The 25,555-nt window shown below is 52.5% G+C and overlaps 9 protein-coding genes across 9 annotated transcripts; 4 read left to right on the forward strand and 5 right to left on the reverse strand.

Annotated features, from left to right (window-relative positions):
* Positions 1–303: 303 nt before the first annotated feature.
* Positions 304–2,846, forward strand: CPAR01_12140 (uncharacterized protein; the record flags this gene model as incomplete). The annotated part of the gene is made up of 6 exons (XM_060496398.1): positions 304–355; positions 554–568; positions 674–826; positions 897–1,522; positions 1,588–1,909; positions 1,969–2,846. The coding sequence occupies 6 exons, from the start codon at positions 304–306 to the stop codon at positions 2,844–2,846; spliced, it is 2,046 nt and encodes a 681-aa protein (XP_060345183.1).
* A 615-nt stretch (positions 2,847–3,461) lies between these two features.
* On the reverse strand, positions 3,462–5,168 carry CPAR01_12141 (uncharacterized protein; the record flags this gene model as incomplete). The annotated part of the gene is made up of 1 exon (XM_060496399.1): positions 3,462–5,168. One exon carries the CDS (start codon positions 5,166–5,168, stop codon positions 3,462–3,464), a length of 1,707 nt encoding a protein of 568 aa, XP_060345184.1.
* A 1,223-nt stretch (positions 5,169–6,391) lies between these two features.
* CPAR01_12142 (uncharacterized protein) lies at positions 6,392–8,551 on the forward strand (the record flags this gene model as incomplete). Its single annotated transcript, XM_060496400.1, has 4 exons — positions 6,392–6,768; positions 6,817–7,511; positions 7,582–7,805; positions 7,856–8,551. 4 exons carry the CDS (start codon positions 6,392–6,394, stop codon positions 8,549–8,551), a joined length of 1,992 nt encoding a protein of 663 aa, XP_060345185.1.
* Positions 8,552–8,613: 62 nt separating this feature from the next.
* On the reverse strand, positions 8,614–9,618 carry CPAR01_12143 (alpha-L-arabinofuranosidase II; the record flags this gene model as incomplete). The annotated part of the gene is made up of 1 exon (XM_060496401.1): positions 8,614–9,618. One exon carries the CDS (start codon positions 9,616–9,618, stop codon positions 8,614–8,616), a length of 1,005 nt encoding a protein of 334 aa, XP_060345186.1.
* Positions 9,619–12,782: 3,164 nt separating this feature from the next.
* On the reverse strand, positions 12,783–14,648 carry CPAR01_12144 (transmembrane amino acid transporter; the record flags this gene model as incomplete). Its single annotated transcript, XM_060496402.1, has 6 exons — positions 12,783–13,057; positions 13,107–13,459; positions 13,511–13,941; positions 13,998–14,130; positions 14,188–14,279; positions 14,337–14,648. The coding sequence occupies 6 exons, from the start codon at positions 14,646–14,648 to the stop codon at positions 12,783–12,785; spliced, it is 1,596 nt and encodes a 531-aa protein (XP_060345187.1).
* Positions 14,649–17,551: 2,903 nt separating this feature from the next.
* On the reverse strand, positions 17,552–18,835 carry CPAR01_12145 (uncharacterized protein; the record flags this gene model as incomplete). The annotated part of the gene is made up of 1 exon (XM_060496403.1): positions 17,552–18,835. One exon carries the CDS (start codon positions 18,833–18,835, stop codon positions 17,552–17,554), a length of 1,284 nt encoding a protein of 427 aa, XP_060345188.1.
* An 82-nt stretch (positions 18,836–18,917) lies between these two features.
* On the reverse strand, positions 18,918–19,613 carry CPAR01_12146 (uncharacterized protein; the record flags this gene model as incomplete). The annotated part of the gene is made up of 1 exon (XM_060496404.1): positions 18,918–19,613. The coding sequence occupies one exon, from the start codon at positions 19,611–19,613 to the stop codon at positions 18,918–18,920; it is 696 nt and encodes a 231-aa protein (XP_060345189.1).
* Positions 19,614–21,302: 1,689 nt separating this feature from the next.
* Positions 21,303–22,377, forward strand: CPAR01_12147 (fatty acid hydroxylase; the record flags this gene model as incomplete). The annotated part of the gene is made up of 3 exons (XM_060496405.1): positions 21,303–21,313; positions 21,382–21,641; positions 21,713–22,377. The coding sequence occupies 3 exons, from the start codon at positions 21,303–21,305 to the stop codon at positions 22,375–22,377; spliced, it is 936 nt and encodes a 311-aa protein (XP_060345190.1).
* Positions 22,378–23,728: 1,351 nt separating this feature from the next.
* Positions 23,729–24,355, forward strand: CPAR01_12148 (uncharacterized protein; the record flags this gene model as incomplete). The annotated part of the gene is made up of 1 exon (XM_060496406.1): positions 23,729–24,355. One exon carries the CDS (start codon positions 23,729–23,731, stop codon positions 24,353–24,355), a length of 627 nt encoding a protein of 208 aa, XP_060345191.1.
* Positions 24,356–25,555: the final 1,200 nt, after the last annotated feature.

The raw sequence follows: 25,555 nt of genomic DNA on the forward strand, positions 1-25,555 counted from the left end.
GAGGGGAAACCCTAACAATTAACGTAGCACGCTTAGGTAGAAGAACATGAGAACAGCGTGGAGTAGGGCGAGTCAGCGTATGGATAGGCCGCTAACTAAGCCACGGCTAGGCCACATGCCGCTACTTTCGCCGAGTAATGTCCCTCTTTATATGCCCTCTACCGCCCCATCTCACTGAGCAGCTCATCGGCGAAATGCTGCCAACCTGAGCGCCATCCTATGCATCCCATCTCCTCTTTCCCATCATCCTTCACTCCTTAATCTTAGCCATGGTCTGATTGTCCTTCTCCGGGACGGGAAGGGATGGCTCCACCACAGAGACGCGAGCGGATCGTGCCCTGCGTGAAATGCAGAGGTAAGTAGGATTGCGGGATTGCCAGTTCGATGATTGGTGATTTTTCCGTCTTGATTATCGGATATAATGCCGTCTTACACGCACCCGGGAGCAAGCCGCGGGATGCGCGGGCTGAAATTCTCAACATCACCCCTTGTTTTGATTTTGGTGATGTCAAGTGAACGTCGAGAACTGATTTGATCGATCGCTGGGACACAGAAAAACATCTGAAATGTAAGACAATATCCAATTTTCCCGTCCATCGGACCTTGTCCTGGGTTGAGGTTTCACGGTAAACGTATCTGTTAATCGGTTGTATTAACCTCTCCTGGACTCTAGGTGATGGCGACATCCCGTGCTCTCACTGCAAGAAGTCAGAGTCCCAGTGTACGCGAGTGAACAATAAATTCAGGTTCAAAAGAGTAGTCACGACTGAGAAACGATTTTCCTTCGACGTCGATCAGCCTTGGTTACAAACGACCCCGGACACTTGTAAGACCGACCCTCTCCCTCTTCACTCGTTGACACATCTCAAATCTAACACAAATATGACACCGTTAAGTCCAGGCTCGACCTCTCGCTATTGTCGATGAATCCAGAAAGCCATCAGAAGATACACCCTCGAAACTAAAGCATGCATCAACAGCACCGATTTCCGATACCATTTCTCAAAGTGGAGAAGCAAACAACGAACACGATGACCAGATTCACGACCAAATAACCGTTGCGGCAGAACTGCTGCAGTCCATCTCACAAAGAGAACACAGTAATCCATCCGAGTCCATCTGCACGTCGAGAGTCCCTACCCATCAATCTCGACTCCGAACGAATCAGTCGCCCCCAAGAGGAGAAACAACCCCTGAAGATGTTCCTCAAATAGCGCTTGAAGATGCCATTGATCCCAATCTCGCTGCTACTCCAGCAGCCTCTTCCACAATAGAAACCCCATACTCTGGATTTTCAGCTCCCAGCCCGTCGGTCCCACGGTCGATACCAGATGGATGGGATCGAAGGACTCCTGACATTGGAGGCAGCAGATTGAGCGTACTCTCCCAGCAATGGCAACTACCTCTGGGAGATGACCGCGGACGATCATTTTCGGTATCGAGAAGCCTGGGTGGAGAGCTGCACCTTGGTCTTCAAGAAGGTTGTCTTATTCGTTGCTTCATAGAACATCTGGCTGCAGCTGTAAGTTGGGTACTTAATGCTTGACGAATTGGTCGGATACCTCTATCCCCTGACTTTGCTAACAGCTTCAACAGTTTGACACGACTGATAGGGACCGACATTACGTTACTGTAGTTCCGCAACGAGCTATGCATAATCCACTGTTGATGAACGCAATCTGTACTGCATCGGCCAGGTTTCTCACACAGATCTGGTCAAAGAAGCCGCCAAATCAGGTTATAGAGTTTAATGGGATTCCTCTCCCGAATTTAGACAAAGAGTCGGCGATACACTATCACAGCAAGTCCATCTCCTATCTGATGGATACTTCGACTGATCCTGCAAACCCGTGTACGGACGATGCATTGACTGCGATTACGATTCTACGATATCATGAACAAGTAGACAGTAGGAGATTCGACGATTCTTTCAAGGCAGAACACTACTAAATGATCTCGATGTTATAGCGCACCTTACCGGAACCGATCACGAAACCTACATCAATGCTGTCCAAGCTGTCTTCCATGCTCAACAGGAGGAGACAATCGGACTCTTTAGCATCGTATATCACCCTCCCCGCGGTCTCGACATATATGCGCCGACTATGCCCTCTTTACGACATTCTGCAACTCTGATTGCCCTCCGCCAAGAAATATGGTCTGTTCTTCTCTATCGAAGACCATTTCGATTACCCCTCTACGGAACCGAAGACTGCTCCTTGTTCGAACCTGATTCCGTTGCCGACGACTTTGACTGGGCGAATCGTATTCTGGTCTGGTGCGCATACGTCGTCAAGTTCTGCTTCGGTGCGAATTCCGAGGGCACTGTTGAAACTGAAGATCCGAAAATAAGAGCCGATCAATGGAAAGCCATCGAGGCCTTTCAGCATAATTGGGACACGCACCAGCCACCTCACTTCAAGCCCCTTGCCTACCAAGAGCGAAACCCGGAAATGGGGGAGTACTTTCCCACAGTATGGCATGCCAATGATTGTCAGGTGCTGGCCCTCCAGCACATTGAACTCATGCGAATCGTCTTGGCTGTGCACGGGGCCAAGAACAAACGGCTAGGCATCGGCGCGCAAGCTGCAAACCAGGTGCTGGAGGAGACCCTGAGGGAGTCGACCAGGAAGATTTGCGGTTTAGCTATCTCGAATCGGAAGGACCAACCATCAATGGTCACAGCTGGAGTCGGTGTGTCGTTGTGTGGGGAGTACTTCCGTGACGAAGGGGAACAGAAAGCTGTAGTTAGCTTCATGGATATGCTTGAGACGATGCATGCCTGGCCTACGAGCTCAGTGGTAGATGCTTTGAGGACGGCCTGGAGTACGCACACCAAGGTGTGAGGCATTATCAGTAGGCAATTCATACGACTGAATATTACTGGCAAGTCACATCAATGTTGTACCTGAACCATTTGATCAGGTGGCTCTTTGGCATGGATATCTGATGCACTTTGCAATCAACATGCAATGGGGAGAATAGGCAAGATTGCCGGTCAAAGTATGAGTTCACAGATCTCTTTCGGTCTTTGCGCCATTTGGTCCCAGCAAGCGGGGCAGCAAGTTTGCTAGATACCATGCCGTTTGCCGGCTTTCGTTTCTCTGTTTCTCGACCAACAACCCCAGCTCGAGCCCTTTCCTCCAGGGTGGTAGACTATTGATCATCTCCTGAACATTATTTTCAACTCTCACACACTAACCACTGCAACCGTGATGGAAGAACTCTAACCGGAGACCATCATCATCATTATCGTGGCGAAGCTTCTGTTGAGGCGTTGAAGCCCGAGGCTATTGGCACCGGTAATGTCTGCCAACCATGCATTTTCCTATTCGAGTCAAGATGCCTGAAGCAGATAGCTGTCATACTATTGTCAAGGTTCTGGGACATATTAAATGCACATGAGTGAGAAATTCGCATAAACGCTCGTAACAAAGTCTAACAAGCTATCTACACTCTTCCTACTTTGACTCGACATCACCTCTCCACTTCTTGAACTGCCGCGCGGGCAGCTTGATATTAAACATATGGTCAATCTCCATCACGCTTCGTCCCTTCATCTCTGGCAAGAAGAACCAAGAAAGCAAGACTCCTAAAGCACACAATCCGACGTAAATAAAGCCCGTCTTTCCTCCCCAGTTTCCGGCGTCCGGATTGTAGGCGAGAGGAAGAAGGAAGTTGATTAACACAGACGACCCTTGCTGAGCAACGCCGCCGATACCCTGTGTCTTTGCTCTCAACCTCAACGAGCTCGTTTCGCCCATGATCGCGTAGCCGGCAGGCCACGCGCCCATACCACAAACAATGATGATGGCGATGCACCCTCCGGCGGTGAAATACGCGACTGCAGGTCCTCTCCATATGCCAGAGATACCTACAGCAATCCAGAGAACAGTGGAGATTGACATGGAGATCAGTGTGACCTTTCTACGTCCAACTCTCGATAGAACCCACAGGCCAACGCCATTTGCGAATGTGCCAGCAACGATGCCACCGATCAGGATCATGAGACTGGTGCTCGACTTCATGCCGATGGTCTGCAAGAAGTAGCTTGACTTGGCAATCAGGTCGAGGCCAAACATCGCTGGGAGCAAGTTGGCCATGATGACAATCATTGTTCGTCGAGTATTGACGCCCTGGAAGCAGGTCAAGTACGTCGCTCCCGATGTAGCCTCCTTCTCTTCCGCAATGCTAGCCCGAACCTTCTCTAGGACCTTCAATGCATCCACTCTAGGTGCGTAGAGTTTGCGTGAGGACTCGAGAGCTCTATCGGACTGCCCGCGTTCTTCGAGATATGCGGGACTTTCGGGGATGATGACCGAGAGGATAAAAGGAACAACTGCGAGAAGCCATTGGGACCCAAAGGCGACGAGGTATCCGGTCCTGTTAGGTGCTTTGTTGACGAGGAAGACGACAATCGATCCCAGCAGTTGACCCAAGAGATTTCCCGTCGGCACCAAGCCCATGACCGAGGCGCGCAGAGACGTCGGCGCTGTCTCGGAGATGTACGTCATTGCGGTGACTTTGAGTATTCCAATGGCAATTCCTTGAACCGTCTTGCCGGCGAAGAAGAGGGCGCGCATGGTCTCGATATCCGCGGGGAGGTAAGAGAAGAAAATGCCTGCGACGCCAACAGCGCAAATGATAGCACCTGTCCGTAAGCTCCAAATGCGCCCGATGCGATCCTGATACCATCCTGCAAAGACGGAGCCGATGGCCATGCCGAGGGGAATCGCGGCCGACCATAGCGACACCCAGAGTGATGGAATGATCCATTTGTCCTTGTAAAGTTCTCCATAATCGTGCTGGAAGGGCTCGACGGCGACGATGGAGCCGACAATCACCAACGCGTAACCCCATCCGATGACGACGATTGTCAGGGACAGGCAGTACGCTACGACCTTGGGGTACTGGCGAATGGCCTGGCCCAGAGGCAGGTCCTTTTCCTCCTCTGGCACATTGGTGACAGACGTGGTGCTGATTGACTTCATGAGAGGGTTCGTTGACTCGTCTCGGACGCGACTGGTTTCGCCTGGCGCAAGATCTCGTTCTCGTCCGCCCCTCGTCTCTGTTATGTAGGACGGAGAGGGCGACTCCGTCAACTCGATGTTGTTGGTCGTGATCGACCCCCTGTCGCCAGGGCTGATCTTATCGTGAAAGGGGTTCATCGCTTAGCAAATATTTGCCAAAACTTTAAACGGGCGAATGGGGTAGACAGAATTAGGTATAGCTCCGCGCAGAGTGAAATGAGATTTGACAATGATTTGCTGTGTGTTCCCCCGGCAGTTATTTGCGCAGCTTTCTAGAGTATGATCGTGCGTTGGTCGGCGAGAACAATGGTAAGAGGTGGTGTGATGCCTTTCCATTCGGGATTCCAGTCTTGTGATTTGAACAGACTGGGAGCTTTTAAAGAACCCAGAATTCCTTCTTTACGCTAACATGTCCATCTTTAACGTGTGCAATCTGGCAAACGACTCTCAACGAACATTTGCAGTGGCATTGCTGTGAAGGATTGAAGACTAGGAGATGCCATGGCGCAGCAACACGGGTCAGCGACGTTGAAGTCCCCAACGGATTCAACTACGATCGCCAAGCTGGAGTTGACGACGCTCTTGACTCTTCCAGCTAGCACGTAGAAACTCAGATCCTTCGACTGATAGTGGTCCAGATATCCAAGTACCCCCATTCAGTCGTCGTCCGCATAAGAAAATAAGCATTGTGGCATTCTAAGACGATGCGGGGGCGTGCGACAGCGCGGCGCAGCAACTGGCGCGTTCCTCTACCGCTGTCATGCTGGACCATCGCCGCTCGCGCAATGTGCACTTCTTCCGACGGGTACGGGAACGGGAACGGACTAGAATCTTAGATCCAACTTCCAAGGCCCACATGTTTGCTAGCTGCCGTTATTCTTCGATCCTTCTAGGCTCGAGCCAACGGTGTTACTCTGATTGGAAGCTCAGTATGCGCCAATCTGCACCACCAGCCCCCTACGGACACGGATACGGGGAGCCCGTCTAAGCCACATACATATTGACTACGGTCCCAAACGTACGCGAACACATTCGATCAGAATGATGCACCGAGACAAATGCGTCGTAATCCTATCTTTCACTCACATGCCCGTAGGAAATTGGATATGATCCGCTGGCATTGACGGAGAATATCCATAATCCCGGATCACCGAAGGGTTAGAGGATTGGAACAGGATTCAACGACTTGGTCGACGAGATTCCATGCCTTTATTCGACTTAGACCTGATTTAAGAGCTGGTCTTAGGATCATCAAGAATCGTTTTCTTGTCTAAGAGAGAATCCCGTATCAAAAACACCCATACATCTCAATTCTTCATGCCGACTTTGTTGAAGCATCGAACAAACACCACACCCTCAGCATGAGTTCTGTCCTCGAAGAGTCTGCAAGCATGAATCCACACCCTCTCTGCTACATCGTTACACCAGTTGGGTGCATGGGGTATGGCCTTGACGAGGACGCTTGCGGCAAGGAACTCGCACAACTCGTTCCCAGCGGCGTTCCAACAGCTATTATCCTAGACGCCGGATCAACTGATAGTGGCCCCGAGAAACTGGCACTTGGCACCATGACTTGCCCTCGTTCAGCCTATGTCAGAGACTTGACCAAGTTGCTGAAGCTCGTACATGACTTTCGGGTTCCATTGGTCTTCGGCTCTGCCGGAGGAGATGGCTCCGACGAACATGTGAAGTTGATGGAAGAAATCATTGAAGAGATTTGTGCAGAAGATAGCAACTCGTAAGTCCTGCCTTACCCAAAGCTACATTCCTTGGCTAATGTAACAAGGCAATACTCGTTCAAAACTGTTTCAATATTTTCTACAATCGACAAATCCGTCATTCTCGAACGACTCAATGTTGGGGGGATCTCCGGCTGTGGAGTCTGTGTGCCCCCATTAAAGTCCAAAGATGTCAAAGATTCAACTCGCGTTGTGGCACAAATAGGCCCCGAGGCGTTCGTTGATGCCATGGAAGCCACACCCGACTTCGATATCATCATCGGCGGAAGAGCATACGATCCCGCTCCTTATGTTGCATACTCCATGTACCAGCTCAAACGTCAGAACCCAGGCATCACTCAAGACCAAATTGAGTCAATACATGGCGGGCTTCTGCACATGGGCAAGATCATGGAATGTGGCGGGCTTTGTTCAACACCCAAGTCCCACGGCGCTGTTGCCACCGTCTACGAAAGTGGCATGTTCGACGTCAGACCAATCGCGCCCGGTTCACGTTGCACGCCACTGTCAGTAGCCGCGCATTCATTGTATGAGAATACGAGGCCTGACATCCTGCGAGGGCCCGGAGGTGCTCTTCATCTCGACCAGGCACAATATGAGCAGCTCAACGATCAGCGTACCGTCCGAGCACGTGGGGCGCGCTTTGTTTCGTCAATCGCAGATGGCAAACCATATCAGTTCAAGCTAGAAGCTGCACGCGTTCTTGGCTATCGATCCATTGTTCTTGGGAGTGTCAAAGATCGTAAGTTGGCGTTGGTTATAGAAGAGTTGTTGCCCATATTTAACAGGCTTGCAGGACTGACAATGCGCAGATATACTCATTGAGCAATTGGACGACTTGCTCATTCTTGTCAAAGCCTACGTCAAGCAGCAACATAAAAATGTGTCCGGTAACTGGGATCTAGACTTCCACACTTATGGCAAAGGGCAGAGCACGCCCAGTGGTCCCGGGGAGATATTCATCGTCGCGGAAGCAATTGCCCCGACACAAGAACTTGCGACAGGTCTTGTATCGACGGCGAGAATTGCATTGATTGTAAGGATGACTCTATCACAAACTCATAATACTTTCTAACAGCAATGTAGCATGGGCCATATGCGGGCCAAAAGGCTACGTCTGGCAACTTCGCTTTCGGGATTGCTGGGAAATTAGAGATTGAGACCGGCCCATGTGCTCAGTTCTCGATATACCATCTCATCGATCTCAAGCCGGGCGAAGAAAGGCTCTCAATTACATCAGAGAACCAGAAGAACAGAAGCCTCCTCCGCTCTTCAGTCTCCATATTTGGAAACGGTCAGGGAACAAGCAGTAGCCAGCCTCTCCCGACGGACTTTGAGTCTCAGTCGACAGGCGGGCCGAATACAAATGGCAAGAAAGCCCACGCGAGCCAGCGGAACTCTCCTTCGAGTCCAAAGAGCATTGCAGGTCACTCGAGAACCCTTTCGGACATCTCCCGAGTCCTTCGTTCGAAGAACGCGGGGCCTTACGAGATTACAATGGACGTCATCTTCGAGTCCGAGTGCACCTTCAGAGCGATTCGAGAGTCGGGACTACTACATCCTGTCAATGTCGCCGAGGCTCTTGGCATTTCTGAGAGCGACATCGTTTGGACTGGGTTCTTTGAACCGGCTCTGGCATTCAAGGTAACGATACCTCGGTTCAGAGGGGGAAAGAGAGCTTCAGCCGGCAGCTTTATGGAGAATGATATTCATGGGTCGCAACAACACTTGGGACTATCAGTATTGAAGCTGCCAGCAAACTTCGCAGTCGAGGAGAACTGAATTGACAAGGTTGTATTTGAAGGACGTAGAACAGGGTTTTGCATGCATATAGACATAGAACACTAGGACATGATACATGAAGACTTATGTGGTCTATCGTGACCATGCTTCGGAATATGACGTTCCAGCGCGCAGCATATGGAGTGAGCATGAGGCCCAAAGCACTCTGGCCCAAGATCAATTATCCTCGCTTTCCGATTTGCCCATCCCTCACCATAATTCGCCGTCGCATGGTAAATGCAGTAGACACGGCTTCGATCATGTGGATTTGGCAAGAAACTTGCGTGCCCCGGCCCGTACGGACCTCCGCAGCGCTTGTGGCTGACCATAAGCGGTGTCGATCGCTTCGCCCATGCGCCTGGATCTAGAGGGTTCTGTCCTACGAGCGGCAGCAGGCCGAGCTTGTAGTCGCTAGTCCAGCTTCCGTCGGCAGAGTACACAATGCCTCTGAAGACACCAGGAATATCAACCCATGTCGGGCCCTCATTAACGCCCCGGCGGCCCTCATCAGGGCGTTCCCATGAGAGCTCAGCCCTCGAAATACAAAGGAGTGTGTCGGTAATGGCTTCTTCCGGGGCACGAAGCTTAATCAAGAACAGGTCTTGCTGCGTGTCGGAATGATCTCCAAGAGGCCATCCGGACCAGCAGCAGTATAAATCGTGTCCATTGGGACTAAAGACTGTGGCGTCGATGGACCAGTGGTCCGGCATACCCTTCAGCGGACCTAGAAACTCCCATGCGGAGGCGTCCATCGGATCCTGGGACGACGATCGGAGGACCGTAGTCCGATGGCCCGGGTTCCCGACCCCGGGCGGCGCGCCACAGGTGTAGATATACCACCGGCCCTTGAGGTAGTGCAGCTCTGGTGCCCAAATGTTGACTGACCATGGAGTCCCCGGCGCCGGCTGCCAAACGACACTCTTGTGGCAGTGGTGAAAGTTCTCGAGGGTGTTAGAGCACCATATTTCGACGCGGTTGTCCAGGGTAAAGGTGAAGTAGAATTTGCCATTGCCGGCCACAATCCAAGGGTCCGGCGTGTCGACATCGCAAATGGTTCGGTTAGACATGTTTTTCAAGCCTTTCGAATGGATTGCCAAGTTGATCAAGGGATTGTCTCAAGTGATGAGGTTCTTTGAGGTGTTTTCAAGCTTATCTGTGGCGTGTTCAGAGAAATCAGACTCAACGGCTGAAAAGGCTGAAGCGTTGAAGACACAGCGGTGCTTGGGCTGCGGGAACGTCACTTGTGTTTCAGCCAAAGTCATCTGATGTTGCGGCCTTGGAGTTGGAGATCAGCAGGGACAAGGTGAGTAATCCTAGTACTTGCGTCATTTCTCCGCATTATCTGCCCCGGGTTGATCAGCAAACTCAAGCAACCAGGTGCTTGGAGAGCTTGGATGGGTTGAGTTCTAGTAGAGAGAATTTCTTTCTGGTTTGACATGTGCAAGTCAATGCGGAGAGCCTGGTTATGTGTTAAGAAAAGCAAGCAGCTTTTTTGCAGCACAAAGACACCGGTGAAGGCATTCCATCACAGATCTCGGCACTTCAAGACACGAGTCATGACGGGAACGCCGCTCTCGGGCAAGTCGGGTATGTCTGACTATGGACTCAGAAGGCATGTGCACTGGAATGTCCACTGTCTAAAGTTGTACCTGTGTCCATCGGAAGCTGTCATGGTGCATCCAATAATTCACCAGAGATTCAATAGTCATCATTTCTTCAATCCCACGTCAGACCACAAACCCGTTGGTTTCCTCGGTGGGGAACAATTCCATGTATATGGTCAGGCTTCATTGACGCATTCTCAGTCTGGGAATAATATGCTTGGTTGGATTCGGTGAAATCTGGAAACTTTGTCAGCGGTTCAGAAGAGACGCCCAGATTCATCGAACACCGGAGTGGAGGCACACGAAGGAGAGGCACATACGTATTGGCCATAGTGAACATTTCGATATCTCTCAGTCTCCATTTCCTCAGGACTGATCTGGTAGTAAGCCAAGAGCCACTCATTATCTAGGGAGCTCTTCGCAAGCCCCTGCTCTGGCGCCTGCACATATTGTTCTAAAAGAGGTGCGAAGAATGCTGAGGCTTGCTCAAGTTGCGCGTTGGCTTGACGGCGGTTCTTCGAAAAGGCGGCAGATATTCGGGCCAATAGGGGTTGTTGGGCCTTCAATGCTTTCATTACGGATATTAATGTTGCAGAGTACGTTACAAAGTATCGACCACCTCGGGCTTGAAACTATCCCCTAGAATGACCTTCCAAAGGACGTTCGAGTAAATGAGTAGGATTTGCGGTTGGATGATGACACGCTTTGGTGCTGTACGAGATCAACATTAGAAAGACTCTTGATATGAGAGGTACTAGGCGGATGATCGGGAAGGTAAATGAGTGAGAAGCCTACCAGCTTTTGAACCCCCGGATGGCGGACCGAAAACACTGCATATACCCTCATTCAACGCGGTGGATATGACATCGAGATAACGATCTTTAGTTGTAGGCTATCGTTAGTTTACAGCAACCGCAATCGCAAAAAGTAAGTAGTACGAGACGCACTAAACCCGGACATGCGCGAGACAACTTAGCGGTAGGAAAAGGGTTCCTCGAATGGTGCGCCGTTTTAAAGCACAAGAAGAACTGGACAATTTTAGCTACAATCACTCGACGGTCGCGCCTTCGTGAACAGACCTACTTACGAGCGGGCGCCACCTCCTCGTCGGTCTTCTTGCACAATGCGAGCTAATGTGCTGGCACAATCAGAACTAAATCGGAACCATCGAGAGCCGTCACTCGAAATACACCGCTCTTCACCTAGTTAGAGCCCTTCTCAATGATATCAACGCCATTAGCGGCGAAGTCCTGTCTGCTGGTGAACCAGGATCCTGAGCTGGCGATTTTGGGACTTGGTTTTTCCGCGGTGGCCCGGTCCATAACCATCGGGAGGATTGTGACGAGAACCACCACAACAGCCAATGCTGAAAAAGGGGTCAGCAGGCTAGCTAGTTGCGAGAACCAGTGCAGTGGGAGAGCGGTATATTCCATTTCGACAAAGACCTCTTCAATACGACGATTCCAAGAATACGACTTGGGAAAGAGCTGAAGTGCTGGGTGGTGTGCTGAGCGAAGGAGAGATGGTGGAGCGAGAGGCCAGTTGCCGCAAGATGTTTCAGTTTTATTCTCACATTCGCGCGAAACACAGATAAATAAGTGAACGGAAGGTAGACACACAAAAGCCCGGGCAATTAGCTTTGCCGCTGCCTACAGCTTGTGTACATCTCTCCACGGAGCTGTGAGTAGCCGAACGTGAAAGTGTGGGATGGGAAGTATAAGCATTTGAGGCAAAGTATGGCGGACCGTCCAGTGTGAAATTCTATCCATCCATGTCTGGCGGCTAATACTCCCCGGCTTCGTCGTAAACCTCTGTGCTCGTATCCGAGGCGGATAGTCTGACCACGTTGGTCTGAAGTCATTCGAACGAAGATTTTGGAGCTCGAGCTTGCAACAACTTGCTTCAAGGGACTACAAGCTTGGGATGGTGGTGTATCTACCACAAAATTATCCAACTTAGTAACGTCTTCAATTCCTCGAGGCAAAACTTCGATGTTCAACCATTGTTAAGTGCCATACTGCTTGAAATGGGTGGCGTCTGGTGTTCCAGGCATCAATAGGGCAATGTACGCGCCTGAGAGGTGACTTTTTTCGTCTAAGGACGGCACGAGAGACATTTTTGATCCGAAGTATATGCATTTTCGAATGCTGGTGGTGCTTGTGCGGTAGAATTTCCAACTAGAAAAGCTTTCACAGAAACTCAACACGAAGGGGGCTTACGACAAGTTGACGTGGGATCCGCACGAATGTTTCGTTCGTTTGCCATCTTTGCCTTTATGAGCAATGATTGTATCACCGCTCGCATAGCAATGAGGGACTTCCATGGCCTCGCGATGAGCGAACAAGCACTTTAGATGGCATCTGTTGCATTTGATGAGGTGGATTATTTGCGCACTCCTGATGTCGGGGACCATCATTGTCGACATCGCTAGTGAAAGTTCGAAAGATAGATCATGAAACTGCGCCTTGATCTATTTATAGCCAAAAGGACGTGATAATAAACACTATGGTATCGTTGCTTTAGTCTTCCTCTACCCCCTATAATATTGCTTACGAGCATGCAGCGACGCTCCAAGTCATGTGTCAATCTTTTACAATGGCACAAAGGCAATTGATGTTGGGCCCCGTTCAAAGCCCGTTGCTTGCACAGCCAAAAGGCTTGCCGACGGTGCCCGCTCTAAACTCTTCAATGATGCCTTCGACACTGGCGTATGTGCCGGCAGTGAGGAACAAAAGACCGGTGAGAATAATGATGATGTTGAGACCCATCGTCGTAAGATCGGCAAGTTTTCCCGGCTTGGGGACACCGGCGCGATTATCGGCACCTCGCATGCGGAAGTAGGCGACGCCCCAGAAGATGAAGCCGAAGAATGAATCGAACAGAGAGGACATGAGGGAAAGCACTGAATCTAGTTAGCGAAAACTCTAGATCATTGACCAAGCGAAACTTACGGGAAGAGAAGAAGGGGATAAGTTCGGCAATCAAGAACGCCAAAAGCCACAAGGCAAGAAGAATGGTGGCCCAAGAACCCCAGCCGACAATGGTGTGCTCGTGCAAGTGCTTGGTGCCCTTGAAGAGACGGAAGAAGAGGAATCTAGCCGAAACGCTGGCATACAAGACGCCGAGGAAGACGAGAGTCGGGATCATGAAGGAGAATGACACCTTCTTATAGACTTCCTCGAGGGAGCCGAAGGCGGGAGCCGTCATGTATTGGTTTCCGACGAAGGCGTAGACGACAGCTCCGACAATGCTGAAGACGATGATCTCACCAATGGTCACGGCCCAGAGAGCCTTGGGGAAATCCCTATACCTGGCTTAGCATACATGCTAAAAGAGAGTATGATTGTAGACTTACCTAGGATCCTTCATCTCCGCAATGAAACTGGGCAACGTGATTTGGCCGATGAAAGTATAGCTGATATTCAGGAAGGCATTCATTCCAGAAACAAAAGTCGTGGCAGCAATGGGGATGGCCGTGACAATCGGGGCGCCGCCAGTCTTTGTTGTGCCTGTGGTCTCATCGACATACGTTGATCTGGGGTCGTAGCCGGCGGGATGCGCCTGAATGCCAGCAAAGATGGTCGCCAGAAGCACTGAGATGAAGGTGAAGGCTGCGGAGGCGGTTCCGGCTTTCGAAAGGGCGTCGAAGGTGCGAGGCAGCGAGCAGAGCCAGCAGATGATGGTGACGACGATGGAGAAGACGACGGTTCTGCAGACGACGGGGTCGGATTCGGTCATTGTGTTGAGGTACTTGGCGCCAACGAGGACGTGTAGAGCTTGAATGAACTACGTACGTAGTGTTAGCAATGCACCCATGTTGTCGACGGGAGTAAGAGGCATACAGTGTTGTTCAAAATGAACATGACAGCCGTAGCGTACCAGGCCCATGTCTTTCCCCAGAAGAGCATCTGGCCGATATCGCAGACGTCGCGAACTTCGGGGTGTCTCATGCAGAACTGCCAAAGAACCAAAGATCTACACGGGCAGTCAGTATTATGTCGAGGCGAGCTGGGCGAGGGAGTCGGAAATTACGTGTAGAGCACAACGAGCGCGATGACGGCAGTGAGAATCAACCCGGGCACCAGGCCAAGAATACTATATGACCACGGGAAACTCATGATGGCCTATGTCGGTCAGCACGATCTGCCACGCGCCAAATCTCCCCCAAGACGGAAACTCACCAGACAAATGTACTCGGAAAACAGCAGGCCGGCCGTCTTCTGCCAGCTGCACGTCCTGTACTTGATCGCATGGCTATTCTCCTCGGCAAGCTGCTTGGTCAAGATAGCATCGGCGCTGTCTTCGCTGTCGGAGCCCTCTCCGACACCCTCCTTGCGAGGCGCAATCCGCGGGCCGACCTTTGTGTTGCGGCCGCCGAACCAGGCGCTGAAGCCGGAGGAGCCTCCTGTCTCGGCATCGGCGCGGGCAAAAGCGAGCTCGGAGGAGCCCTTGTCGTTGGACGTGGGCTCGGGTTGGCGTAGATCTTTATCCATGGCGCGCCAATTGAGTCGCGGCGATGCGCCGGGTGACACTGGGAAATGGAGGGGCAGAGGCGACGGGGTTTCGCAATGCGGGTGGGTGATGATGTCGATGGCAATGGCGTGTGGTATACTGGTGTGACAATACGGTGGGACGGATCACGGACGTTCAAGTGACAGGGCGGCGGATGGAGAAGAAGAGAAGAGACGGAGATGTAGAAGAGGAGGAGGGACGAGGACAAGAGGGAGGTAGAGTTCGGAACAGTTTCCAGGCACAGGACGACGGAGAGAATGCGCGAGCACGTGGGACGTGCGAGTTTTAAGGGTACGAGGAGAAGGAGGGAGAGGCAAAGAGCTACGGGCTACTTGTGAAGAGGAAAAAGACCAGCTTAGCCAGGCGTCAGCAGTATGATCCCGGCAGTTGGGAAGAGAGATGCGACATGGCAAGGTGACATGGGAAGTTGGGAACGGCCGAAGAAGGGCTGGAGCCACGGACGCGGGTTCCTTGCGAGCCAGGAGTGTAAACTGGGCCGGAGGAGGGAGCGATGGGAGGAAATCGTTGCATGCGACTTGCAGGAGACTGCAGTAGGCAGATCGAGTATGCGCAGACAACAGCAACTGGGAAGGGGCGTGCGGATGGTGTTATCCCTAGAGAGCGTGAGAGCGTGAGAGAGCAGAGGGATTTCGCCTTGTCAAAGATGATGGCGATACCTCAAGAGGCACCACAGAACAGGCTTATTGCCATGTCACTTTGGCTAGTCGTTCGACACATTTCGACCATGGCAAAGTTGCTTGAAAGCGTCCGCCACAGATTACGATACCCGCCAGCGGACATCCTCCAGTCAGAAACCACCCAATGCAGCCAGGAAATGTGAAAGCATGCAGAGGGGAGCAAGGGGAGGAGAAGGGTCTCCCCCGTGTGTGGGTGGAACTCGAGTTCCGCCCCGGTCAGAGATTTCAGAGCCTCTCAAAGTTGTCGAGGACAGAGGCGTCAAAAGGGGATCACAATCCGGCCCAGGCTCGCGGAGCACGTCATTGCAAGATATGGGGAAGGCGTCCAGCTACAGGCGGCGCTTCTCTCAAAGGGGAACTGGATCGCGGATGGCTTCGCGGCTCGGAAAGACTGTTGGAGCCTTGGAGGTACTTAGCCGTGCTAGGTTATTATTGCCTACCTTGCCAGTATCTGCAGTAGGGTACCCATAAAGAGGCGAACTTGTTGTTGCTGTCCCCGTCGAGATGTCGTTCAAGAGATGACATTGGACACTTGGTGACCAAACCAAACCCTCTAGCGGGTCGAGTAGATCGAACGTTTCTTACGACCGCGGCGCCGCCGGGCATCGGTGCAGTCCTTGCGAGAGAGACTCAATGTCGTTGAAGAGCCAATTGAGTTCCCAGGGGCGACACCAGCGATCGACAAGAGACAAGCAAAAATGCCAAAAAGGACAAGCAACGACAAGCATCGGAAGATGCGCCACCAGAAAAGCTTGCTCGAGCTAGTGACGTCGTCCCCGGTCAGCCCCCCCCCCCCCGCCAGTCCTGATGAAGTGACGCTGCCCCCGTTCACAGATTAACAGACTAGTAGGGCTTGTTGGTGGGTGAGTGTCTGCTCGGAGGATTTGTGCCCGCGCCAAGCAGCGAGCGGCCCTCTGAGCGGGAAACAAAAAGTCCAAGAGATTGTCAAGAGATGGCCAAGAGATGAGGCACTTGCTCGGCACGAGGGAACACCAAGCTTGGCAGGGCGAGGAATGACGAGTGAGACGGATGTCTGGCTGATTATCTGAGATGTGAGACTCTCATCAACAGTCATCCTTCTGTTTGTTTTCTGTGAGACCAACACATTGAGTTATGGTCGAATGAACCTTGAACATCAACACTGAGCAACCAGTCGATGTTCACTCACTCGGTCCGAGTCAGAGCTTTGAGGCGCGGAGAGCACTGAAAGTTTGGCCTCGAAACTGGGGGACGCCCAGACGCTCACACCTCCAGAGCAGAGTCCAAGGCTCCAACGGTGGTGTCCCCCGCCGTCCCTCTGGTTCTGCATTAGCTCGTCAGCATTCCCAGGATGCTGCATGCAACGAGCAGGGTGGGCGGGAGGTGGTGGCACCGTCGGGCCACATCCGTGCCGTCCTCGACGTTTGCTGGACACCTGGAGCAACCTGTACATACACGTTGTATCAGTCTACCGCCAGTGTGTGCTACCTGTAATCTTGGCCATGAGACTTAAAGGCCGTTCATTGTGTGTATCCTTACTCCGTAGGTGCAGTAATGATCAAGAGTCTACAAGAGTAAACCACTTTCGGCAACTTGATCAAGAGCCAAAGAGCCCGAGTATTCACCAAGAAGAGAACCACAATGACACATGGAAACTGTAGCGGATGGGATGCTTGCGGTTTGTGTTCCTTTTGATCTTACAGTCATAGTCCCCGTAATTGAACCTTGTCTTCAGCTGACGTTGGGATACGGCTGCCACCCGCCCAGGAACCATGGAGGCCATGGGTCGAAGTCTGAAATTGCGCCATCGGCTTTTGAAATTGCATCAACCTGCAGAGCAAACGTAAAAACATACTGCGTACACAGTAAAAACGTAAAACTCAAATGTCTAAGGAGTACTCCGCCTGTATTCGTGAGTCTTTCCTTGGTGACCCGAACCGGCGGAATCCCGACCGGTCGAGGCCCGCGGGCAGCTGCCGAAATGCAGGGTGCTGTTATTGCCCCGAAGTCTGGTTGCAATCTGCTACACTATTGTGATACTGATTTAAATGCTATACGAGGTCCGAATGCGATGAAAGATTCCCTTGCGCCGTCCGCCATGCAATGCGTGCAGATAAAAGGGCTTAGGCCCAGCATCCAGTGATCACTTGATCACCACTGAGGCACTCCAAAGGTAGTCCTGTGCAAGTCTGGTCAACCCGCCAGACTCAAACAGTCGTCTCGTCCCAGTCAACCCATCTCCGAATCACATCGTCCACCGCACCGATGCCCTTCTTGGACGTCTGCACCTCAAACCACTCGCGGTGCACCGAAGTGCATCCGGCACACGTTATGGGCCCGGCATGCAGTCCCATGCCCGACAGCTCAATGTGGATGAGCCGCTCGACGCGGTGCACATGCGGCGTCATGCGCGGTTGCTGTCCCGATGCCGCGCTCGCTCCCGGTATGTACGGGTAGTACCGCAGTACCTCGATCTCGTAGGAACACTGCTTTGTCCACTGTTGCATCCTGCGCTGGACGTTCTGCGCCCGTCCAATCTTGATGAGCATCTTATTGTCGCCCGATGCGCCGCCGTTGGCGTTTGCAAAGGCCGATACCACGTCGCTAGACCGTCGGTTACGTCCCACGCCCCGGGCTGGCGAAGGCGGTGCAAGCAGCGATCTCGCTTCCTGCACAGGGGCCGCCTCCTTTTTGGAAGTCGGGGTGATCCAAAACATGTAGATGTAGCCCGCTTCTTCAGAGCTGCCGTACGGCCTCGCCAACTCCGCCATGAGCGCCGATGCTGTCTGGGGGTCGGTCGATGGGGGGATGAGTGATAGGTACTGCGCTGTCTGGGACGTCGAGAGCGGCTGAGGGGACGCCTGCTGGGAGCTCTTCCGGGAGTGGCTCGACGTGCTCGGTCGCGGGCGCGAAATCGAAGGGGCCAGGAGCTGGCTCGAGGGCCGGGGCATGGCTGCGGAGCCGCCGTTCTGCACCGGTCGCGGCTGGGGCCGAGGGGCGGGCTGGGATTCCTGGACTTCGTCGATGGGGATGCTGAAGCAGCAGCAGAGGTGTAATTCCTTGCGCTCCTTTTGCGGCGGACGTGTATATGCCGAGGGCGGCTTCGAGGCGCTCGTGGTTTGTGTCCCACTACCGCCACTGAGCCGTCCTCCATGAGGCCGTTTCTGTTTCTTGGTTGGGTTGGAGCCTACGTCCACCAGGCCAAGACGGTCCGCGAGAGTGTCGATGCTCGTTCGCTCTTCCAAGATGGGTCTGCCGGACAGTCTAGGGCCGGGACTCGACTGTGCAGAGCGACTTGCAGCCTGGTCTTTGTGGTGGTGGCAGTAGAGCGACTCCTCCTTGGCCGTTGGCGAAAGCATCTTGCCCCTCGCGGGCGTGACTGAGTTGCGGCATAGGTTTCCTGCGCCCGTGAGGCCCTTGCACGTTGTCTTTGGATTCTTCGAGTCTGATCGCTCGAGGCGCTCCTCGGGCGTGTTTGCGATGTATCCCATTGTTTCCTCCCTTCGGGTCCAACAATGGATTTGTTCGTCGTCGTTGTTTCCTTCTTAGTTCAAAGTTCGTGAATGTCTTCGTCTATAGTAGCCGGAGCGCCAAGGAAGATGCGAAGGATGGAAAGCTCAAATGCGATAGCGGCAGCGGGTAAAGGTCGCGACAAAAAGAAGGTAAAGACTTGCCAAGAGTCGGCCAGGAGAAAGGCAAGAAAAAGAACAGTGTGACGACACTTTGAAGGGGATTCACGACATTTGCTGTTATGCGTGTGCGTGAATCAGGGCCACGTCCAAGATGGCCTCGCAAGTGACGACCTGCAGCCCAAACCAGCATCAAGAACGAGAACAAGAACTTGGATAAACAACGAAGACACCCTGGTCTGGCCGACGATGGGTCATCTTGACTGAGAGCCTCTGAGGTCACGAGGTGGGCGCGGACTCGACGTGACTGGGGAGATGACTGGAGGAGGTTGGGTCTCGACGGGGTCTGTACGGGGTCAGAGACCAGGGCAAAGAACCTGCTGAGCCTCTTTTTTCCCCTTGCTGCCGAGACGGACTGAGAGCTCGTTGCCTTGCGATGCGGTGTGCGGTGTGCGGGCGCGCTTCGTGTTGGTGCGTGTGGTGGAGAGCTGCAGGAGCTTTGGGCGCGAATGCCGTCGCGTGGCTGGCGGTGAGTGGCTGATGTGCACCGCCTCAGTTGAGCCACAGTCGGAGCATCGGAATTGCCGACATCCTCAGCCACTTGAACCTCTGAATTTCCACTCAACACCAAAAAATGCATCACCACACCACTTCTTCTGCCTCACCTTCTCCACGAATTTGGGAACCTCGATACGGCTCGAAAAAAGACTTGACGAGGATCTTCGATTCTATGAGTCCTTCAAACCTCTTTGTGGCCCACATTCAGCCCTCTCCCTCTGCTCTGCGAGATCTCAACAACGCCTCCACAGCAGGGTAAGGTAGCCCGACACATCAGTCGGTACAGCTACCAGCCAATCTTTCTTCCAACAGCGATCGATAACAACAATTCAAGCCTTTTTCTCATTTGATCAGAACCCCTAGGTCCGGTGACGTGACAAACCCAGACCCGCTGGCGTCACTAACAGGGAAAATGGCCATGGCCAACCTGGAGTCTTCGATGAAGTTGATGAAGAACCAGCGACAGCGAGACTTGAACATGGAAACCAATTTACGCACCCATGTTTATCCAAGTTCCAACATGCACCATTATCGCTAGCCGGGGTCAACATTGGCATCCGTATCCGGACACCTCCAAGGCCGGGATGGGCCATCATCTCCACACCGCATGTTGCGTCCCTCACCTGTCGAGCTGCTCCGATCAAGACACCAACAGATCCGGCGAGTGCCCACCTTTGGCCGTTGCAAACAAATTCGGCGCTGGTCCAACGCGAATCGATTGACTACCGCGTGGCTGTGGTCACATGGGGCAGAACGGCGAGCTGAAAACCGAACAATCGACGGCGGGCGGACCCATCAGCGCGCCGAAGACGTGCATAGTATGCCGGGCATCTTGCGTCCGACCCGGATGCACAATCATACCACACGGACGGCGGTAAACTTCCTTGCCAGGCCTAACTTGTCCGCACTCAGAAGACGCCTTGAAGTTCATCAACCCGATGGACAGAGCTGCAATATTTACCTTGCCCATCCACTCCGTAGTGGCAGATCATCACGCAGATTACACATCTGCCATGTTGCTCGGCCCCAACCACTACAGAAACGGCCATTAACGAGAGATCATCCAATGTCCATCGCAACGTCAAATGTTCTCATCGCCTTGTCTCAGTGCTTCAGAAGCCCATCTGTAAGCTCAGGACGGACCAGAACCAGGCTGTGGGCGCCAGACGCTGCCCCTGAGGCCGGCAATCTCGGGGACTCAAGCGCGGTGGACAAAATCACACCACAAACAGACCACCGGGAAGTGGGTCGCCCGGGGATGGAGAATGGATCTTCTGTGCCTCTCTGCAGCTGGAAACACACGGCTCCGGGCCATTCACCAAGAGCAGGCGATGAGAAGCTGTCACCAGATTCGCCAATCTCATCAGCTTCACAATGAGCCAATGGCAACGGTCGTCGAGGCGCAACTCATCCATTTCGTATTCGGATCTGTGGATTCATGTTAAAATTCTCCAGTGTCTCTAAGAGGAACGGGCACAGCAAAACATGCAAGTTATCGTACCACACCTGAGCGGATGCCGGTGAATTTTTATCGTCCCATCGGCGTCTGGACCCCTGCGCCGCCCTTCGAGAAGAACCATCCATTTCCAAAGCCCGTTCAACGCCAACAAGCGCAGTCTCCACCAAACGCGGATGTTTATTAATTCGACTTGGCCCCTTTCGCAATTCTGCCAAATTCCCATATTTGGTCTGGTTGCTGCCGTTGTATCTGGAGAGTTGCACATCACCTTGCTCTAGTTCGTCTCTCCTGCATTGGGGTGTGTTTGATACCATGGCGTCCTGGTAAGCCAACCGCAACTTCTCACCTACCTCACAAGTAGACCATTCGCTTACACACAACGCTCTCATAGGCATTCTACCGTCGTGTTTCCCAACCAGACATCTACCACAACCTACCTCGGCGTACTCGACGATGTGAACAAGTACAACGTCCAGCTCAACGCCATTGAGCGCCTATGGGCGGCGTGGTACCTGTGGATGCAGAACGACATCCTCGCCACTGGCATCATGACCTTTGTCATGCACGAGGTCGTCTACTTTGGTCGCAGTCTGCCATGGATCATTATCGACGCCATTCCCTACTTCCGCAGGTGGAAGATTCAACAGGCACGTCACTCCACATCCGCCATGTCTAATGCATTCGGCAGGATCCCAGACATGAACGACTACCACCCGTACCAGCCACTAACCTTGAGCAGCAAAAAATCCCAACTTGGAGAGAGCAATTTGAATGCGGCGCCCTAGTTCTCTTCAGTCACTTCACCGTCGAGCTTCCGCAAATTTGGCTCTTCCACCCCATCGCCACCTGGTGCGGTCTCGACTACGGCGTGCCCTTTCCCACCTGGTGGAAGATGGCCTACCAGATCGCAATCTTCTTCGTCCTCGAGGACACTTGGCACTACTGGATGCACCGCGGTGCCCACTGGCCTCCCCTGTATAAGGCCGTCCACAAGATGCACCACTACTACTCGGCCCCCTTTGGCATGACGGCCGAGTACGCCTCCCCGATTGAGGTCATGTTCCTTGGTCTCGGCACCGTTGGGTCCCCCGTTCTATGGGTCCTCATCACAAAGGACCTGCACCTCTTTACCATGTACATGTGGATTGTCCTCCGCCTGTTCCAAGCCATCGACTCGCATTCCGGTTACGATTTCCCCTGGTCTCTGAGGCACTTCCTCCCCTTCTGGGCCGGCGCCGAGCACCACGACGTGCACCATGAGAAATTCATTGGCAACTACGCGTCTAGCTTCCGGTGGTGGGACTACCTCATGGATACCGAAGCCGGCGCAGAAGCCCACCAGCGTAGACGGGAAAAAAAGTTGGACAAGGCCAAGAAGGCGCAGTAAAGAGATTGAGTTCGATCCTCTCGCAAGAGTGTTGTTTCCGACTTCTGTCTCTCCGCTGGAGGGGATCAACATTCGCTGGAATCTTGAAGTGACAAAGTCGTCGCGAAAGACTTTCCGGCTATGCATTCCTTTTCTTTTAACGGCCGACACGACGACTTCTGTATGATAAATTGTAATAACCTAGACTTACCAACTAATGCGCCAATCGCTACCTGTCAATACACCATTGCTGTACATACAGAACACTGTGCTCTTGGTTTCTTTGAGTTTCGATGTCATATTAACTTGAAGCTGTCGCCAGACAAGCACGTGGGCCGTTGGATGGAGAGATGACTCAGAAGAGTACGCACCGGCAACAGCCCCTCTCCCAACGGCAAAAACAGAGCTATTTCGTGTGACTCGACTGCTAGGTCGAGGTCGTGTCGTACAGGAGGGAGAACAATGCAGCAGTGTTTGATGGAAACAACGGCAAACTGCAGTGCTTTTGGTATTGCAAGCAGGGGCCCGCATACGAGGATGGTGGCATGGCCGTCCCTGAGCAATCGTCTTAAAGACTTTGACCTGTGCACAAACTTATTCAAATTTCCTTTGTTCGATCTTCTGGACAAGCTTGACCAATTCTATGACAGTGAACTCGAAGATAGATAGCAAAACTAATATTTTCTCCTCCACCACTTTCCGTGGTTTAATGAAATGGCCCGACTGGCTGTGAGCTTTGGCTCCAATTCTCTCGGCGATAATATGGCGCCGTTGGATTCTCAGGTCGATACTAGGGCATTAGCAAGACAGTCTTCCTTGATCTTCCGGTGCCTGACACACAAATTGAATTCCTGCTCCTTGCATCTCAGTTGTTGATTACCAAGCATGTGAGCGCGGCAAGGGATTCGTCAGTCGCTTGTTTTCGAGTGCATGTTCCCGAAAATAAACCTTCTTTGTTCTCGTAGTATGCCTGACATGAACCACGGTATTGTTCAGAACCGCTGTGTCCTCTCCTGTCCCTGTCCTTCCTCGTGTCAGATGACAAAAGAACGCCGGTAATGCAAGGAGTCGACGCGCCTATGCGGCACGACGCAGCCTCTTGAGGTCGTACCCAGGGGCTAGACGAGTTCGAGGTGACGAGGTTCCAGAAAGCTTGCCTGCTCGCCAAACATCCAAGACGCATGGGAACAATGCGACTTCCCGATCCTACAACACCATCATGTATTCAAAAAGACCCGTTATGCCACCCAGATATGACTTGGCGATCCATGCCTCTCTCATCCTCGAGATCTTAGGTGTCTATCAGCAGTTATTGACCATCACACTCGTTCACCAACGTTCACTCGCAAATCGTCATTCAACTCCAAAAAGGATGTCTCGCTACCTCCTCCCAGTTCTGGCAGCTACAGCGGTCCTAGCCAAGACGGACCTCACGGGCTGCACCTCTCTCACATACACCTACCCAGGACCCTCTGGCGACTCCATCAAGACAGTCGTCCACTACGTCCCCGAAACCCACGAAATCTGCACCCCGCTCGACTGCGGAGGTACGGACCCGGCGTCCGGCAAGAAAATCCCGGGCTGCCCTGGCTACTCCGGTACCGAGACCATCAACAAGAGCTTCTTCTCCAGCTGCGCAACCGTCGAACCGCCCACAATCACGGTCACCCAGACCCTTGCGACCCCCGGATCGAATAGCGGAGTAGGCAGCACGACGGTGACGGTCACGCCCCCTACCACGACGAGCACCATTATCAAAACCGTTACTACGTCGGTGACGTCGCCATTGTCGTCGCTGACGCCGTCGGTGGTCACGACTAGGACGGGCGTCGCCGGTAGCACCTTGATTACGTCGACGGAGGGTGAGGCTGTGCCGACTGGGACGGGAAGCGGAGCGGAGCCTTCGTCGAGTACGGTTCCGGCGGGGGCGGGGTCGACCGTTCGGGCGGGGATGGCGGCAGTTCTCGGTGTCGCTGTGGCTGTTGTCGTGTTCGCTTGAGAGAGATACCAATCGCCTCGCATACTTTCATTTAGAAGGGGGGAAATCGTTGTCAGGAATATTGTGTTGGTGGTCCTGAGGATTTCGACAATGATGGGTTGGAAGTGCAATTGTTCTATGCTCAACGCAAACAGTTGGGAAAACGTTTTCTCAACCGTCATGACATATACGTTTGAACCATCAAGTGTCAAGACGCATTTTTGCAAGCTACCCTTGGTCAGTCTGGCCACAGAGAAGAAACAGATTGAACATTTGGCTGCTCTCAAATGCCAAGCTTCCAACTTCAGTGTGAAATGTCCTCGTTTTGACTGTCGGCAAAGTTTGTGCGATCTGTATAAGGTCAGGCATGGATATCCTGTACGTAGTAATGTGCATGGCTTTCGACGTTTTATGAAGATGGGAATTAAGGAAGAGATTAGTTCAATACGTCATATGTAGTTTCTCATCCAAAGATCAAAGAGTCGTATGTCTTCAACAACATTTCTCTCTATCTCTCTCTCTCTCTCTCTCTCTCTCTCTCTCTCTCTCTCTCTCTCTCTCTCTCTCTCTCTCTCTCTCTCTCTCTCTCTCTCTTCCTCTCTCTCTCTCTTCCTCTCTCTCTCTCTTCTTCTCTCTCTCTCTTCCTCTCACTTACACACACACAAATAGACGATCTCGACCGAATTTTGGGATGAACGAAAGAGGCACTTACTCCTCTGCTGATATGTGACAGTACCAGAGCCCTTGGCTAGAGCTCGCCCCTGCAGCCGATAATAATCAAAAATCCTATCTTCGGGCACGGCTTCTCTAAGTAGAAGACTTATGGCAGAACTGTGTAGCGCATCGGCCTGTCTTTGTGGTGGCCAGGAGCGAGTCATTGAACGATCTCACACCGCCACTTGAACTCAACCGATCGAGCCATGTATTCGAAGCAGTGCATATGCATTATTCAATGTTGTTTGCAGGTATTCTCAATATCAAAGGGGAGCAAGGCTGCTTCACACGTTCACTTGTTGATTCGGTAACCTCATTTTGCCCGAAACTCCGAACAACCAAGTCCATATTGTAAACCAGGCCTCGGTCATTGCCCATCACGTAGATTTAATGCCGAAGGAGAAAGTACATGCGTTGGAGGGACGAAAATAGTACAAACTCTTTACCACAGTCATGCGATTAGTACTTGTATTCAGCTCGTGGACCATGTCCAAGTCCTTGCTGATC

Source organism: Colletotrichum paranaense (genome assembly GCF_030867605.1).
Source record: "Colletotrichum paranaense strain IMI 384185 chromosome Unknown Scaffold_10.1, whole genome shotgun sequence".
Lineage (NCBI taxonomy): Eukaryota > Fungi > Ascomycota > Sordariomycetes > Glomerellales > Glomerellaceae > Colletotrichum > Colletotrichum paranaense.